Raw genomic sequence first — 15,965 nt, 5'->3', positions numbered from 1 at the left:
GCTGCGCCATGACCTTCCGCACGGTCTCGCTCGCCGTGATATAATTGATGAGCGCGACGGAAATCTTCAGGCTGCACGACCCGCATTACTATCGACGTAGTTCGAGCCGGTAAAGCCGATCATGAGTGTCATGTTTGGTACTAAGCCTTCGCAAAAAGAGCCTTCACAATCCGCTGGCAAGTGAGTTTGAGTTAGGCTTTTCAGATTTCCCAGTGCCATTTCCAGTGACTTTCCTGTACCAGGAAAAACTGAGTACCACCTAGGTAAGTTTAATACCCATCCATCGCACATATCCTATTTATCGCCAGCTCAGTAGCGGTCAGTAGACGTCGCATATTGTCACTGTTGGTAACAACCGAACCGTAAAGTTAATAAAGCAGCGACTAGGTCGCTGGTATCGATCTAAAGATTCGTGGATAGACAGTTTCAACGCACAAACAACTTACCATTCTCCGCACATACCCGCTAGCAACACAATTGAGTTATGCCAGTTAAAACTACCATACGAAAATGACTAAATGCGCCGATGCATGTTTGCCAGACAACCGAAGCGCCAGCCGACTTCCGCATTACAAGTTGGCAGACTAGATCGGAGTGGTGGCATCGGGGGCCTGCGTCCGGAGTCGTCTGGCTTTGACGGACGAAATATGTCCGGACGTCGAGTTCCGACAGACAGTTGCTGGTATTATTTTCCATGGCCCACAAGACCCAATCAGTTTGAATTTATTTCCCTGCAGTCGGCTTGTCAAAAGACTGCAGTTAATAACATGAAACAATTTTCCATGCCGCACCACCCAAGCGTTCTGAAGAATACCCCCAGCCATCAGATGTCTGACATTTTCCAGACAGCATGAGAACATTCTTCTAAGAAACCACCGAAACCGCTGTGAAGATGCGTTACTTGAAGCAGCCTTCGGAAGATGAGACCGGCCCGGGACAGCGGAGGATGAGACCTACTGGCCGGGTGTTCAAGTCCGCACGATTTCGGAAGGAAACTCAGTCGGCGCGCTGAGTTCGTTGCGTTGTGCTGTTACAGATAGCGCACTTCAATTTCGGGACAGATCTCCGTACACTGCCTTTTGGAGACACATTTCCAGCTACGCAGTGGTAATAAGGTGAGCGGTCAAAAAGCGCAGGTCTGATATGTCGGAATATTGGCTCTTCCACACAAGCCGCATGCACCCACAGTTGTGGTAAGGTACCCGAACGCATGCGTGCTAACCCACACGCGATGGCGCGACGCCACCAAAGCCACCGGCGGAAGCGTACAGCAGCACGCACGACCACGCAGAGGCCCCGCTGAGCTGGGGACGGAGCGCACCTGTTGGAGGTTGATGATCTGCGGACTCGTGGCAGCGGCGGCTGTTGCAGCTGCGGTGGTCGGCCGGCCGGGAGGGCAGTGCACATCGACGGGCCCTTGTCCACCACCGAGCCGTCGGCCATGTGCTGCTGGCAGCGCAGCCAGCGGTGCTTGACGCCGCCGGCCACACGAGCGCGAACACTGCCGCAGTGGCGTCGGGCGTCACAGGCGTGACGCGGGCCGCCGCGGCTGCGGAGCCGGGTCACACGTCCGACGAGGGTCGACAGGCGGCCCAGATCGGTCCAGCATGACATCGAACTGGGGATGCCATGTCATGTGTTGTCCCCCACCGAGGCTGTCAGTCTCGCCGCGATGGCGGAGTGGACGCCCGCGGGCACCGAGCGGCAAATTCCGCGGCGCCCGCTACCATTTCAGTTTTACAATCAAAACTCCAATTCTGGGGCCAGTCGTTGACAAGACAGCCATATGACAGTGGGGGATTGTGGGGCAATGACCGTGGGGTCCACATGACCATTATCTGCTCAACGTGCAGCTCCAACACTGTTATCATTGTTAGTGGGGTCATTCCAAGTCAAATAATCAATTTCAAATACCGCCATTCCCGATTTGGATAAAATTGATACATATAGGAAACCTCATCAAAGAAAATTTGCAATATCAGGTGGCATTTGGGGCCAGACCAATGGGCCATGTAACATTCGTTTTCATAGTCTCAACAGTCTGAATCCCTCATAACGTTAAATAGGTAGGAAGACGATGAAACAGCCTTTGCGCGTTACTTTCACGTACGCTGGTGTTTTATTGTGTGACAGATACACATCAGGCTGACAAAGTCACCTTATTCGTTCTAGTGATGTTGTCTTCAGGTCGCTTTTTTAAAAAATTCGAACAAAATTTGTATATTTAGAGCACGACGGCAAGGCTTCTTGAGTAAATAAACTATTCACGAAGCTAAATTCACATACATCGCGTGAGTGACCTGTGAGATGAAGTCAAATGAGGTTGCGGGTCTTTCTTGTTACGTGTACAGCAAAGCTTGTTTAGGGTGTAGTTATATCACGACAGCATCCAAATGGTCAGTCGAGGTGGTCCGTGGCATGTAGGACATTGACCATGAAAGCCCCTGAGTGAATGATTCTGACCCTTAATGACGACGTAGGTCTTCAATATGCATTACAAATGGTAACTTGTCCGACAAAGTGGTGACGATATTTTCACATGTTTTGCCGTGTGGACTATTTGGAACAGTTGTATGGCATGCTTCAACATATACTTAACGCGTGACGCAAATTGTGCGGCGACATCAAAACTAAAGCATATGGTAGGGCGGCAAAATGTTGCATTGCTCGTTATTAGGGCAAATACATCGCTCCCAGGCCAGGCCTATGTTCTTTTAGACCCCGAAAGTCTGCCCGCGCTTCGTCTGGTGCGTGATGATGCCAGGGAACGGCTGCATCTCTTCAGGCTCAGTTCAAATAACCGACCACTCTAACCAGGGTCGGCACAAACAACCAGACCACTCTAACCAGGGTCAGCTCAAACAACCAGATCACTCTAACCAGGGTCCAGCTCAAACCACCAGACCACTCTAACCAGACATGATATGCTTCCATCTACCTAGGTCTCATTATTTTGTTGATCTCATGGGTTAGAAGAGGTTTAGAATAACCACCCTGGCACAAAAGGTTAGTTTGTCTGTCTAGGTTGCACGAAAGCTGCTGTATGGAATCAACCGCGTCAAACCTGTCAACAGTGAGAGGGAAAGATACACACGTTATACAGGCGACTGCTAATACTAAGCATTTCCAAAATCACAGGATTGCTCTCAACATATCCTGCTTTCACGTTGCACTTCCCACATGTCATATCAAGTAAAATCTGCAGAAAAATCGACCCGGGCAATAGAGGTCAAAATTGAAACCTTAGCTTCCTGAAAAGCTCAAATGTCACATCAACGCCACGATAGGAAGTTTAAGAATCCAAGAGATATTAAATGGGCATTACGCGGTGCTAAAAACAGTCACGTTACGAACCTGGCATTAAACGGTCATTAAACAGTCACGTTACGAAACAGACATTAAACGGTCATTAAAAGGTCACGTTACGAAACAAGTCTTAAAAGATGCTAAGCCGGCGTGTTCCGAAATGGGTATTAAACGGTGTTTAACTGACGAGTAATGGTATACCTCCGCAGTGTTCTGCAGGTTTGAGTCCGTAAAAGTAGTGCCAATGAGGAAATATGGGGTGGCCTCTGGCGGGGACTTCAGGTCACCTTAGGCTACAAACTGGTACGTGATCAGCTTCCATGGACCACACCGCCTCTACACGTCGCGCCCAGATGGAAAAGTGTATGGGCTAAAAGTACCTGCCATGACCGCCCGGACAATGAAAAACATTCAAGAGAACGGCACACGAAGTCAAAGCTTTGTCTTTTTTTGGCTTCGTACAACTCATGCCACTCGCCATAAAACTCTCTGAAACAAGCTCACCCTCTAACTCAACGAAATAAAACAGCAGCGACAAGTTGGACAAGACCGTTCTTCTGTTGCTATACCCAGGAATGGCATACAAATGGCAAAATCCGTTCAGCCGCATTACAGCTCACCAGTATCAATGTTAACTGTAATGCTGCCTGTGGGGCCTGGGCTGACCGGAACAGGCCAGTTAAGCAGGAAGTCAAGCACCAACACAACAAACCTGCTTTCTTCATCAGCACATACAATACGCCGACGATGGCCTGCTGCACAATACTCCCAAACAAAGCTTATGTTCCAAATAGTTTAGCTGTAGAGGCCTGACGGCCATTCGACCGAAAATCTCATCAACAACGAACTTCTCGTTGAACTTAAATCATGACTTTGAAAACCAAGCAGCGCGGGCAGGAGAGTGCTCCGGTGAGAGGCTGCCGTCCGTGTCAGCCTGCTTCCGCGTGAGCCGGTCCCCGCTCCGCCCGTCGGCCGGCGGACAGGCGCGCCGGCACATCACAGCGCCTCGCCACAACTTCTGGAGAGATTTCGGACGAGTTTGCGGTGCTGTCCGGCCCGTCATGTCCGGCGGGCGACGAGCCGTCATGACAGCCGCCAGCTCAGCGCCGGCCCGTCCGGACGGCCGAAGTCGCCAGCCCGGGCCAAGTTCGCCGTAAGTTGGTCCGTCGCAGACTGGTCGACAGAGAGGCGGGCCGACCAGACGTCCGATGGTCAGATGGAGCCTCCGCTCTGGGGGCCGCACGATGGCCCGACGGACCTCCGGTCGGCGAGACGTTCGAAGGTCAGACGGACCTCCGGTCGGCGGGACGTTCGAGGGTCAGACGGACCTCCGGTCGGCGGGACGTTCGAAGGTCAGACGGACCTCCGGTCGGCGGGACGTTCGAAGGTCAGACGGACGCGGGACATTCGAAGGTCAGACGGACCTCCGGTCGGCGGGACGTTCGAAGGTCAGACGGACCTCCGGTCGGCGGGACGTTTGCAGGTCAAATGAACCTCTGGTTGACGGAACGTCGGAAGGTAAGACGGACCCCGGTCGGCGTGGTGGCGTACACAGGACCACTCCCACACCAGTGCAGATGAAGATGCTGGCGGAGGTGGAGGAACACTGGGTGGCATGACTCACGAGGCGGAGCGCAATGAGCGGAGGCTGAGTGGACGGATTTTACCGGAGAGGGGCGGGGGAGGAGGTAAACAGGGAACACCACACTGCAGCCAGATCTGCTGCCCACGGCGGCGCACCCTTACGACGCCGTCCTAGCAAACCAAGATCGCGAGGTGACCGACCCCAGAAAGTCCGCTTCTGCTCCAGAGAGCATCGGCGCAAGTATCGGCGTGCTGCGGCCGGTTCGTTGTGCTAAGGGGCACGCGCCGACTGCGAGGACAGACGGCGACAGCCGCTATCCTGCGGACGCGACCTGTCACCGATCTCTGCAGACGGCCCACGCCGACCCGGGACCGCAGTCACGCAGCCCCCGCAATTCCAGCGCCTGACCTGCGTCCACCCGCGCACCGCCGGCCTGCTGACAGCGTCCAGGCGCCTGACCTGTCCTAAAACAGCGGCCCGGCGCCGCCGCTGAAGACGCCGCCCTGTGCTGCAGGCCACGGACATTCACTGACCTGGCTCCACTCGCCGGGCACCCAGCCCGGAGGGCAGTCGATCAGGTTGCAGAGCTGGTTGTCGGCCGGTCGCGGCGCCGGGCAGGCGGAATCCTCCACCACCAGGGTGTTCCCCTCGCCCCGCGCCAGCTCGTGGACGCAGTGCACCTCGCGGTTCTGGAGTCCTGAGGACGCGGCACGGCCTGTCACGCCCCTGCCCCGTTGATCCAGGGAGTCGTGGTAAGGCAAGGACCAGCGAGCAGACGTCAAGAGAAGTCCGCTCAGCATCCGACACGCAGCTTGTAACCGTTAGCAGCACAAGCACGGAAGCCAACAGCTTCACCATTTCAGCATTCGTCACATCATAGTTCTGCCATATCAGACCGACCCCGCTGCAACTCCGTCACGGAGGACACGCTAGGCCATATATCGGCCGAGTCAGCCTCCACCACGCCGTAACTACGCCATGTCAGGCTCCACCACGCCATAACTACGCCATGTCAGATTTCGCCGCCGCACGCTTGCCGCACCACGAATGGGTCGGGCCGGCCCGTTATTTGATGACATTGTTATGAGCGTCGTAGCGGGCGGTGCCGGCGCCGCAGCCCGCTCCGGCCTGCCGTCGGCTCGGCCCCACACGCCGGGGAGCGAGGCCGACGCTGGCGGACGGCACTGCTCCCCACCCTGGTGTTGTCTAGACGGGGCGGCGGGGCGGTTACAGTGGAAGAAGTGTTGTGCGGTGTTCGGCGCTGGGGTGGTGTTAAAGATCACTTCTAAGCGGCCATCAGGATATGGCTAATAGATGGCGGGGCCGTAAACGCCACATCCATGACAACAGCGGTGTCCGAGCGCCGAAGCTTATGTTAGCGTTGCTAAGTGACAACAGCACAGTAATGTTTGCACAGACTATGCCGTTGGTATGGATCGCAACCAAGATAATAAACAGGGGCTTGCGATAGGGCAACAGTGGTACCAGATAACTTCCTGGCCAGCACCTAAAACAGACCGGCAACAACATGTGCGCCCTGGAATAAAAAAGCGTCAACAGTCCCCTATGGCCATATCAGCTCTGCATCCGACGTGTTTAAGACAACAGGCTCACCAAACGCAACGAAAGCTATAAAAAGACAATACATCGATATGTATTGATCCATCCAATACAGTAGAACCCAAACAGTTTTTTTGCGTTGCTATGCTTACGTCACGCAACGTATCACGTGACACTAACAGCGTCATTGGGACAGAGTGCATTCAGTGGGGGAGCATTGGTCCCCCAACCTCTGCAAAAACCCGACCGGGCAGACGTTTGGACCCTCACCAACATTCAGTGGCTGACCATTGGTCCCCAACCCCTGCAAAAGCCCGACCGGGCAGGCGTTAAGACCCTCACCAACATTCAGCGGGTGAGCAGTGGTCCCCGAACACCTGCAAAAGCCCGACCGGGCAGGCGTCAAGACCCCCACCAACACGGCGCGTAGCGCACACGCTCAGGGCACGTTTGGGAGCCTGACTGTGGCCGTGAGCCGATCACCCCCGTGTGTCGGATGGGGCTGCGTAGCCACTGGTCTGGCCAGGCCTGAGCGGTCCGACGTCATGCTCAGGTCGGGAGCTCAAGCGAGCCCACACGAACCCGTGGCCGGCGCGGACCACACGCCGCCAGAGGCCGTCGCCAGCCGGGTCAGCGCGCCGGTGGTTACGTGCCTCACACGCGCCTTCAGGCAGACGAGAGGCGAAACGCCGACGGAAATGGCCGTTTCCGGCGCCGGGCCCGCTCCGGGAATGGTCCCGTGGGCCTCCCGGCGCGGGCGGGTATGACCTCTCGCCGCCTCCGGGGCCGTTCCGTGGGTCGGGCAACCGTTGCTCAGGGGGGGGGGGGAGGGGAAACTGACCGTGCGTGACCCCAGACGATTGGAGCTCGCCAGCGGCTGTACGGGCGTCGCGGCGGCGCAGATTATTGCGACAAACTTGTCGGCAATCTATCATCTCATGAGCGATGGGCCCGTTGGGCAAGGGCGGCGGGCGGAGGAGAGTGGGGGAGCAGCCGCGGGACTTCCGTGACGCTGGCACATCCGCCCTGGATGAAGGCCCGCTGGCTCACCCCGCGCCCCGGCCATGCGTCCGCCGGCAGCACACGGCCTCTGAGGCCGCCAGGTGCGGCGGCCCGCCCGGGCTGGACCGGCACCGCACAGGACGGCGGCCGGCCTCGCCGCCGGCCGCCGCCGAGGTCGCCGCCCAGTCCAGCGCGGCGTCGGACTTGTTAGATCGAGTGCAGCATAGCCGCCAGCTGTGAGCATCGAGCCGGAGTGGGACGCGTGCGTCGGCAGCGAGTGTGTGCCAAACCGCCAGCAGCGGAATGACGGTGCGCGAGAGCGGGGACGAAGTGCATTCGCGCTGTGAGCAGAGCCTGTCCCCTCCAAAGTCCTGCGCTGGCGGCGGGGTCGTCATTCTGCGGCCTTGAACTCTCGTGGGAGCAGCGCCGGCGTGCAGCGTGGCTGATGCCGACGTTAGTGTGGTGGGCACGGCGTGCAGGCAGGTGTTCACCCCGTGGCGGTGCTGTGTGCACGTGATTTCATCTGTTGATCCCACGCGAGTAGACGGCCGAAAGGACGCCTCAGGAAGGTGACGTGTGCGGTTACGGTGACGCGGCGGCCGTGGGCAGGGACTGACCACGGTGCGGATGTCGGCGTGCCAGGCGAAGGCCACGACTAAACAGACGTGGTGGACCAGGCAGAGAGCGGCGGTGCGCGGCCGCTGCGACGACCGCCGCGGTCACAGGGAGCCACGGCACATCCCGCACAGCACTCCGCCCCGTACGCCACAGGGAACCGCGGCAGGCCCACACAGCAGTCCGCCAAGTACGCCACAAGGAGATGCAGCAGACCCACACAGCACTCCGCCCCGTACGCCACAGGGAGCCGCGGCAGGCCCACACAGCACTCTGACCCGTACGCCACAGGGAGCCGCGGTGGACCCACACAGCACTCTGCCCCGTACGCCACAGGGAGCCGCGGTAGACCCACACAGCACTCTGACCCGCACGCCACAGGGAGCCGCGGTAGACCCACACAGCACTCTGCCCCGTACGCCACAGGGAGCCGCGGTAGACCCACACGGCACTCTGCCCCGTACGCCACAGGGAGCCGCGGTAGACCCACACAGCACTCCACTCCGTGCGCCGCAGGGAGCCGCGGTAGACCCACACAGCACTCCACTCCGTGCGCCGCAGGGAGCCGGCTTGCTGATACATTAGACTGCAAAGCGGAGCCCGACGGAGCTGAGTTCGTCCCGCGCAGCATTTCAATATCGCCGTAGAAGGGATTTTCAGATGGACGCAGTCATTGAATCTTGATGGAATTTTGCTTGAACGATAACAACAGGTGCACTGCCACCAGACCCCCTCGGGAGACAAGTAAGAGCTCCCATCATCCCCTGAATTACCACAGAGCCATTGACGTATTTGTGCTTCTCAGTTGAGGAATACTGGAGATACGATTGTGATGCTTAAACGCATAATATCATACTCGCTTATCGCTGTCTGCACTGCTAAAACGTACCTTTAAGAAGGACTCCGGTCAAACACTGTTCGTTTTCTGTTGTGCGACTTTATGAACAAAACATTTTGGTCACCAAAAGACCCTTTGGACAACGCATTTAAAGTTGCCATGCAACTGGCTTACTAGCGATATCTAAGATCGACCCAGACATCTGCTCGTTTATAATAATCATATCACGAAAACTACTTTGGCGGGGCGATGCGCTGCAACTAAATTCTCTGAATTGCCAATCGTCTCGCTTCCTCCTCTCAAATTTCTGACCAGGGGATTAAATGCCGGCAAAATTTCGCTTCATGCAGTTATTGAAGATCAGATATTTTTTAATAATTCACCAAATAAGAGTGCAATTTCCATCGAAGTGTCCTCGACATTTTACGATTAAATAATACCTAAAGCAGTCAAGCACACTTAAACCTCGGGGTTCTCGCATAAAACAACAATAAAAATCCGGCAACGCTGGAGCATCCTCTGCAAAATTCCTCGAAGCCTTATGGCGGCCGAAAATCCTGTCATTCGGCATCGGCCCGGCGCTACGCGGCGTTCCGGGCCAAACACCATCGGCTGGGGTTGGCTTAACGCCATCACACAGACGCACCCATTAAGACCGAACTAACTGCAGGACATCACGCAGCAAGGCACGATAAGGGAGAAGTGGGGGGGGGGGGGGGGGGGGGGGGGGGGCGTCACGTCTGTGGCCGGGCTCGCGCCATCCGAACATCGCCATCGGCACGGCTGTCACGCTCAGCGCCGAGAGGGCACTTCATCCCCGCCTTGTCAGGCACCCTTGTCGATATCAGCGTCGGGAGCGGTCGCCTCGGTGGTGGAAGGGGGGGGGGGGGGGGCTGAGGGTGCGAGATAGGTGTGATCGTCGCTTAGGCACATTGCACAACTTACGACAGGGCCAAATAAAATGGCTTTGTGGTTTGTCCCAAAAGACCACGGCGAAAGATATGCTTCCTGGTAGCACATTCCAGTTACCAGATATAAAGCATAATATGCCTTCTCTTGTCATAAGTGGAGCTGTCCCACAAGCGTTGGCCATTTCCGAGTAGAAAATGCAACGCTGCAGTCGTGTCTTCCAGCGATAACACAAGACACGTGCACTGAGCGGACTTTGCCACCAATGTCCCACCAGTATAGGGTACTTTTGCCACCACTGCCCCACCAGCGTCACCACTGCCACCAGTGCCCCATCACCACTGCCCCACCAGCGTCAGCTACCTTTGCCACCAATGTCCCACCAGTATGGGCTGCTTTTGCCACCACTGCCCCACTAGCGTCAGCTACCTTTGCCGCACGGTCGTGAGCAGGCCGAGAATTCGGTGATGTTCCAGCGCGGAGGACACGGCACGTCGTTACACGTGCGCGTGATGCTGTCCGGTCGCGTGTCCAGTGGACACAGGAACGGGCTGGCCTCCTTGCCGTCGGACACGCTCACGCACTGCACCAGCGACTCCTGTACGCCGCCTGCGGACAACGGACAGCGGCGGACAGTCAGGCGGACAGCCTGCTGGGCGGGACAGACGGCCAAGTGGACGGGAACGAATAGCGGAGGCAGTCAGGCATACAACGGCAGACAGTGGCGGACTGTTCGCACGCGCAAAGTTCGCGCCCCACGTGAAACGCCACCGCCGACAGTTTCGGCAGGCGAGCGGCGGCCGTCCATTCTGGCCGCTTGACGAGCCTGTGTACCGCACAGCCGTCAGATGAGAGGCATTACACGAGCCCGGCTGCCCGGGCGCGACCTGCACTCTCCGCCAGCAAAACAAGCACGTTCCGGCGGCGGCCGGTGGGTGCGCCGCACGAGAGCCGCCGAGCCGTGCCGTGCCCAGCGAGCGGCGCTACGCACCCAGACAGGAGGAGCTGCAGGGCGTGAAGCCGACCTTCTTCCAGACGTGCTGCGGCATGGACGGCGGCAGCGGCGCCGGCTCGGGAGGCCGGATGACCACCACGGCCGCTCACGGCGTCGGCCCTGGCGCCGCCCCTGCGTGCACCGCCGCCCAGCAGCTCGAACGAACCCACCACATCCTGGTAGTTACGGCCGCCGCTCAGCACGTGCGAGCGCAGCCGGTGGATGCCGTCCTGGTGGCGTGCCGTCGGTCCGGACAGTCGGCGCTCGGTGGGCGGCATGTCGCCCGGGCCCGCCTCCGGGCTGGCGAACTCGTCCCCGGCTCGTCCGCCGCCCAGCGGCTCGAACTCGGCGCTGGCGTCCTCGCGCTCGTCGTCGTCGGCATCGGCGTCGTGCAGCGTCAGCTCAGGGCTGGAGAAGGCGTCGTCGTCGGCATCAGCGTCCTGCAGCGTCAGCTCGGGGCTGGAGAACGGCACCCGGTCCGGCGGGTCGTTGACGTCGTACAGCATGTCGTAGGTGTGCCTGGGCGTCTTGTCGTCGTAGGTGTGTCTGGGCGCCTTGTCTTCGTAGGTGTGCCTGGGAGTCTTGTCGCTGCTCTCCGAGTGAGATTGTCGATACGGCTGGTGGAAGCTGGCGTCGGAGGCTGACGACAGCCCACCCAGCATGCTGCTGCCGGCACGTGTCAGAAGGATCAGTCACAAAAAACTGCATACAGAAAGGAAATTGATTCGCGCATTCACTCAAAGCGATTAGCTGCGAATGTGGCATGTGACAATAATCCATTCTGACAGTGCCGCACAGCTCACGCCTCTCCGACCCGTGGAGCATTGACTTTGAGCCGACCACAGCACATAACTAAAATCTTTGCGTTTTACAGAAGACCCCTTCCAGCAACCCACACAAAGCCACGCGCCCTCCATTCACAGTCCGGTCTCAGCCCCCCCCCCCCCCCCGCAAAGACGGACGCATGAGTCCCGACGCCGTGCCGTGGGACCGACGCGACACCGCCCAGCCCACCTGTGCCGCGGGCAGGCGGGCAGGATGCAGCGCTCCAGGTCGGCCGGAGCCTGTCGGCCGCACTCCCTGCTGGGCAGCCGCACCAGCGTCTGCGAGAACTCCAGGTAGACCATGCACTCGACCTTGCGCCGCCGGAGTCCCTCGCCGCACGTCACGGAGCACTCGCTCCAGCTGTCCGCCACGAACCTGCGGCGCAGGCGGCGCCGGTCACCGAACACTCCTGGCCTCCTGATGAAGCTCAGAGTCCAAGGTGGGTACAGTTACCGCTGGTCTTCGGTCGGAGCTCAGAGTCCGAGGTAGTCCGAGGTGCAATGGAACTCAGAGTCAGTCTGAGGTAGTCCGAGGTGCTCCTGGGCTCCCAATGGAACTCAGAGTCAGTCTGAGGTAGTCCTGGCCTCCTGACGGAGCTCAGAGGCGAAGGTAGCTTCAGGTACTCCTGGCCTCCTGACAGAACCCAGGGTCAGAGATAGGCAGGGGTACTACTGGTCTTCGGTTTGAGCTCAGAGTCGGAGGTAGGCAAATCTACTGTTGGTCCTTGGTCTGAACTCAGAGTCAGAGGTAGGCAGAGGTGCTGCTGGCCTCCTGACCGAACTCAGAGTCAGAGGCAGAAAGAGATGCTCCCCGTCTTCGGTCTGAGCTCAGAGTCAGAGGTAGACAGAGGTCCTGCCTGCCTTGGGTTGGGTTCAGAGTCGGAGGTAGGCAGAGGTACTATTGGTCTCCAACCGTAACCCAGACTACACTCTTTGCATTGAATGCAGATGGAGTCAGTCACAGGTCAGGCCTGGCCACACGTGCGGATTGAGTCGGTTAGGGATAGTCAGAGGACACCCCTGGCCACACGTGCGGATTGAGTCGGTTAGGGGCAGTCAGAGGACACCCCTGGCCACACGTGCGGATTGGGCCGGTTAGGGATAGTCCGAGGACACCCCTGGCCACACGTGCGGATTGGGCCGGCTAGGGATAGTCAGAAGACAACCCAGACATGCATGCTGGTTGAGTCGGTCCAGATCGAGCCTCATTTGTCAGAGTCAGTTAACGACGAACGAAACAAACGCAGTCCGTGAATATTTCATGTGTGTGGAATGAGGCCGCAGAAAGAACAACTGCCCCCCTGGGACGCTTTTATTTTTGGACATCTTGGAACGCTAAGCCCCACTTTCAAGAGCTTGAGAGGATTACGTCTTTAAGGCTCGGGACATGACATCACTATCAGTTCTACGCCACATAGGTGAAGACTAGCTGAGTTATAATGTCCATTGCTTAAGTTTTCTTATGCCACGTATGATATTAAGCGTGGTCACAAACGACCATGGCCGAATCGCCCACGTTCCACAAAGCTTCTTAGAACGAAACTATTTCCGCGAGCCACGCAGGAAATGTGCACGCCAAGTCTGACCAATGTGCCCGTCACGCCGAACGGAAGGCGCTCGCGCCGCCGTGGCGCTCCATAGCGGAGGGCGCCAGCGCCGACATGGCGCTCCATGGCGGAGGGCACCAGCGCCGCCATGGCACTCCATGGCGGAGGGCGCTCGCGCCGCTGTGGCGCTCCATGGTTGCATGAGCACGGCCTATACACGGTCACAATAGCCGTCTTGCCGACAACTCGTTATGCTTAATTATCCGCGCATAATGAGTCACCGTCTAGAACTGAATAATTAAAGGCGGTAGCCAGCTTTACGCGCTGGCAAGCGAAATACACTGTGTCGGCAGAGCTTCAAGTAGTCCACGTTGAGAATACTTGCCACACACAGTCACCCATAGCCGCGCATACTCCTGAAGCTGCTGTATATACCACACCTATTTGTCATTCTTTGCTCAGTGGAAAGCACCAGTGTTCAAAAAGAGCACGCCGGACAAGCCGGCAGCCACGTTTAAACTTGTTCAGCGAGTGCTCTTCGCCATATGACCATTTTCGAATAGGTTCAGGTCAGAATTGGCTGGTGACAATTTGGTACCACTGTTGTTTGCGCTGTACAATTCCATGAAAACTCCGTCGGACAATGTAGCCCCTCGCAACTGTACCACCGGTCTGTCCGCCGGTCTGTGCACCCCTCCGAGCGTAGAATCTCCCGATGTCCACCAGCATGTGCACCTCTCCGAGCGTAGTGTCTCCTGATGTCCGCTGGCCTGTCACCCCTACGAGCGTAGCGTCTCCCGATGTCCACCAGCCTGCGCACCCCTCCGAGCGAAGCGTCTCTCGATGTCCACCAGCCTGTGCACCTCTCCGAGCGTAGCGTCTCCCGATGTCCGCGCGCCTGTGCACCCCTCCGAGCTCCTCCCGATGTCCGCCGGCCTGTGCACCCCTTCGAGTCTCTCCCGATGTCCGCCGGCCGGGCTTGGGCCGGTGGGAGGCACGGCCAGGGACGGCAGCCGCTGCCGGCGCCACCGCCAGCCCGTCCCCGCCAATTACAGGCGCCGTGCGTCATTACGGAGAAAACGGCCGGACACGACTATCAGGGCCGGGCGACGGAGGACGGAGCCGCACGGCGGGTCTGATTAGAGCCAGGCAGCGGAGGACGGAGCCGCACGGCGGGCCTGATCAGAGCTGGATGGTGGAGGACGGAGCCGCGCGGCGGGCCTGATCAGGGCCAGGCGACGGAGGACGGAGCCGCACGGCGGGCCTGATCAGGGCCAGGCGACGGAGGACGGAGCCGCACGGCGGGCCTGATCAGGGCCAGGCAGCGGAGGACGGAGCCGCACGGCGGGCCTGATCAGGGCCAGGCAGCGGAGGACGGAGCCGCACGGCGGACCTGATCAGGGCCAGGCGACGGAGGACGGAGCCGCACGGCGGGCCTGATCGCCTCCTTGTGGCACCGGTGGATGCGGGGAAGGCACGCTCCGCAGCATCACGCGCCCGGGAGGGGTTCGTTTACAGTGGGGGCGTGACGATGTGGTTGGCGCCATGTGGTGTCACCGCCGCTGATTTCGAGCCCGCGCGGTGGGAATAAGCCCACGTGGTACAGTGCCGTGAGCCGCCAACGTCTGATACTCCCGACAGCACGCGACGGCGCTTTCGCCACCAGACAGCAGCGACGGCCCAGAAAATGACGTTCTCTTCAAACGAATCCACCGGCCGACGATATGTGTGCGTGCAGGCAAGCCAAGGCGGAGCCGCCGTCAAATGCTATCGGATCAAGCCGCGCCAGAGAGTCCTCATAAATTAGCCTTATATGACACTCGTTTCATTAGCCGGCACTGGCGAGTGGTGGTATCAGCTCTCTACAAAGCGCGCTCTAGTTAATGGGAATGATCCTGGTACATTTAGCGCGCACCAGGACACGAAGAAAAACCCCGCGTGGGGAATCACACATGCGTAGAACTGCTGGAGATGACGACAGGCGCGTCGCACATCACGCTTCAAAAGACAATCGCATTGTCCGTCAGACGTGTGCTCAGTGACTGTGTGATCCGGCAGACGTCGAGCACGGCGGCGGCGCGGCTCGTCGGGGTGTCGGAGCCCCCCCCCCCCTCCCTCCCCCAGCGCGGCAGCCAGCCGGCGTCAGCGGCCCCGACCACTATACTGAGCAGCAACGCGCCGGGACCGCCGCCGCCGCTGACCGGGAAGCGGCGGCGGCGGCGGCCAGAGGGGAAGCCATGGCATGGGGAAGGCTCTGCAGCTGGACAGGCTGGGCAATGACAGGTCTGAGCTGCATGGAGTGACGCGCTGCATGTTCAGACTACGAGTTTTTTACGAGGTGCGGAGGGGGGGGGGGGGGGGAGCACGCGGCTTACACGGCGCACGTCAAACCATGCCCTTAGTTTAAAGCGCCAGTGACTGAGGCGGTCCTGACAGCACCCAGGGACCATCGTGCGACCAAAATTTGAACCGCTTACTCCCTCACCTCCTCCAAAATTATGCCCAGCGCTCGCGCAGTTGCGTTCAAGAGTGAGCTTTCTACCGACGCGCTTCGCTGTTCCGACGCCTTCGCACGCTCGAACGAACTCGAAGCGTGCGAGCCGGGAGACTACGCCTGGAGTCAGCTCCCGGTACCGCCGCCGGAAGGGGATCCATACACTCCCCAGGGATCAGAGCCCTGGCTTGAACCCCTGTCAAGTATGTGTAGCACGATGTGGTCACACCAGTCACAGCGGAGGTCGCGTGGTCACACCGGTCCCAGCGCTGGCCACGTGGTCACACCGGT

The 15,965-nt window shown here is 58.8% G+C and overlaps 1 protein-coding gene across 1 annotated transcript in view; it reads right to left on the bottom strand.

Moving 5' to 3' along the window:
* LOC119102763 (uncharacterized) overlaps window positions 1-15,965 on the bottom strand; it is a 74,760-nt gene that overhangs the window by 52,440 nt on the left and 6,355 nt on the right. The window contains exons 4-10 of the mRNA XM_037226218.1: window positions 11,824-12,009; window positions 10,920-11,475; window positions 10,807-10,855; window positions 10,245-10,424; window positions 5,425-5,588; window positions 4,876-4,892; window positions 1,416-1,501 (exon numbers count right to left, since the gene is read on the bottom strand). Of these exons, the coding sequence (XP_037082113.1) occupies window positions 1,416-1,501; window positions 4,876-4,892; window positions 5,425-5,588; window positions 10,245-10,424; window positions 10,807-10,855; window positions 10,920-11,475; window positions 11,824-12,009 (1,238 nt within the window). The remainder of the gene's footprint in view (window positions 1-1,415; window positions 1,502-4,875; window positions 4,893-5,424; window positions 5,589-10,244; window positions 10,425-10,806; window positions 10,856-10,919; window positions 11,476-11,823; window positions 12,010-15,965) is intronic.

The sequence above is a fragment of the Pollicipes pollicipes genome, unplaced genomic scaffold, assembly GCF_011947565.3.
Source record: "Pollicipes pollicipes isolate AB1234 unplaced genomic scaffold, Ppol_2.1 Scaffold_5724;HRSCAF=6776_pilon_pilon_pilon, whole genome shotgun sequence".
Classification (NCBI taxonomy): domain Eukaryota; kingdom Metazoa; phylum Arthropoda; class Thecostraca; order Pollicipedomorpha; family Pollicipedidae; genus Pollicipes; species Pollicipes pollicipes.
Note: the sequence above shows the minus strand (reverse complement) of the source record. Positions and strands in the feature narration are given on the sequence as shown.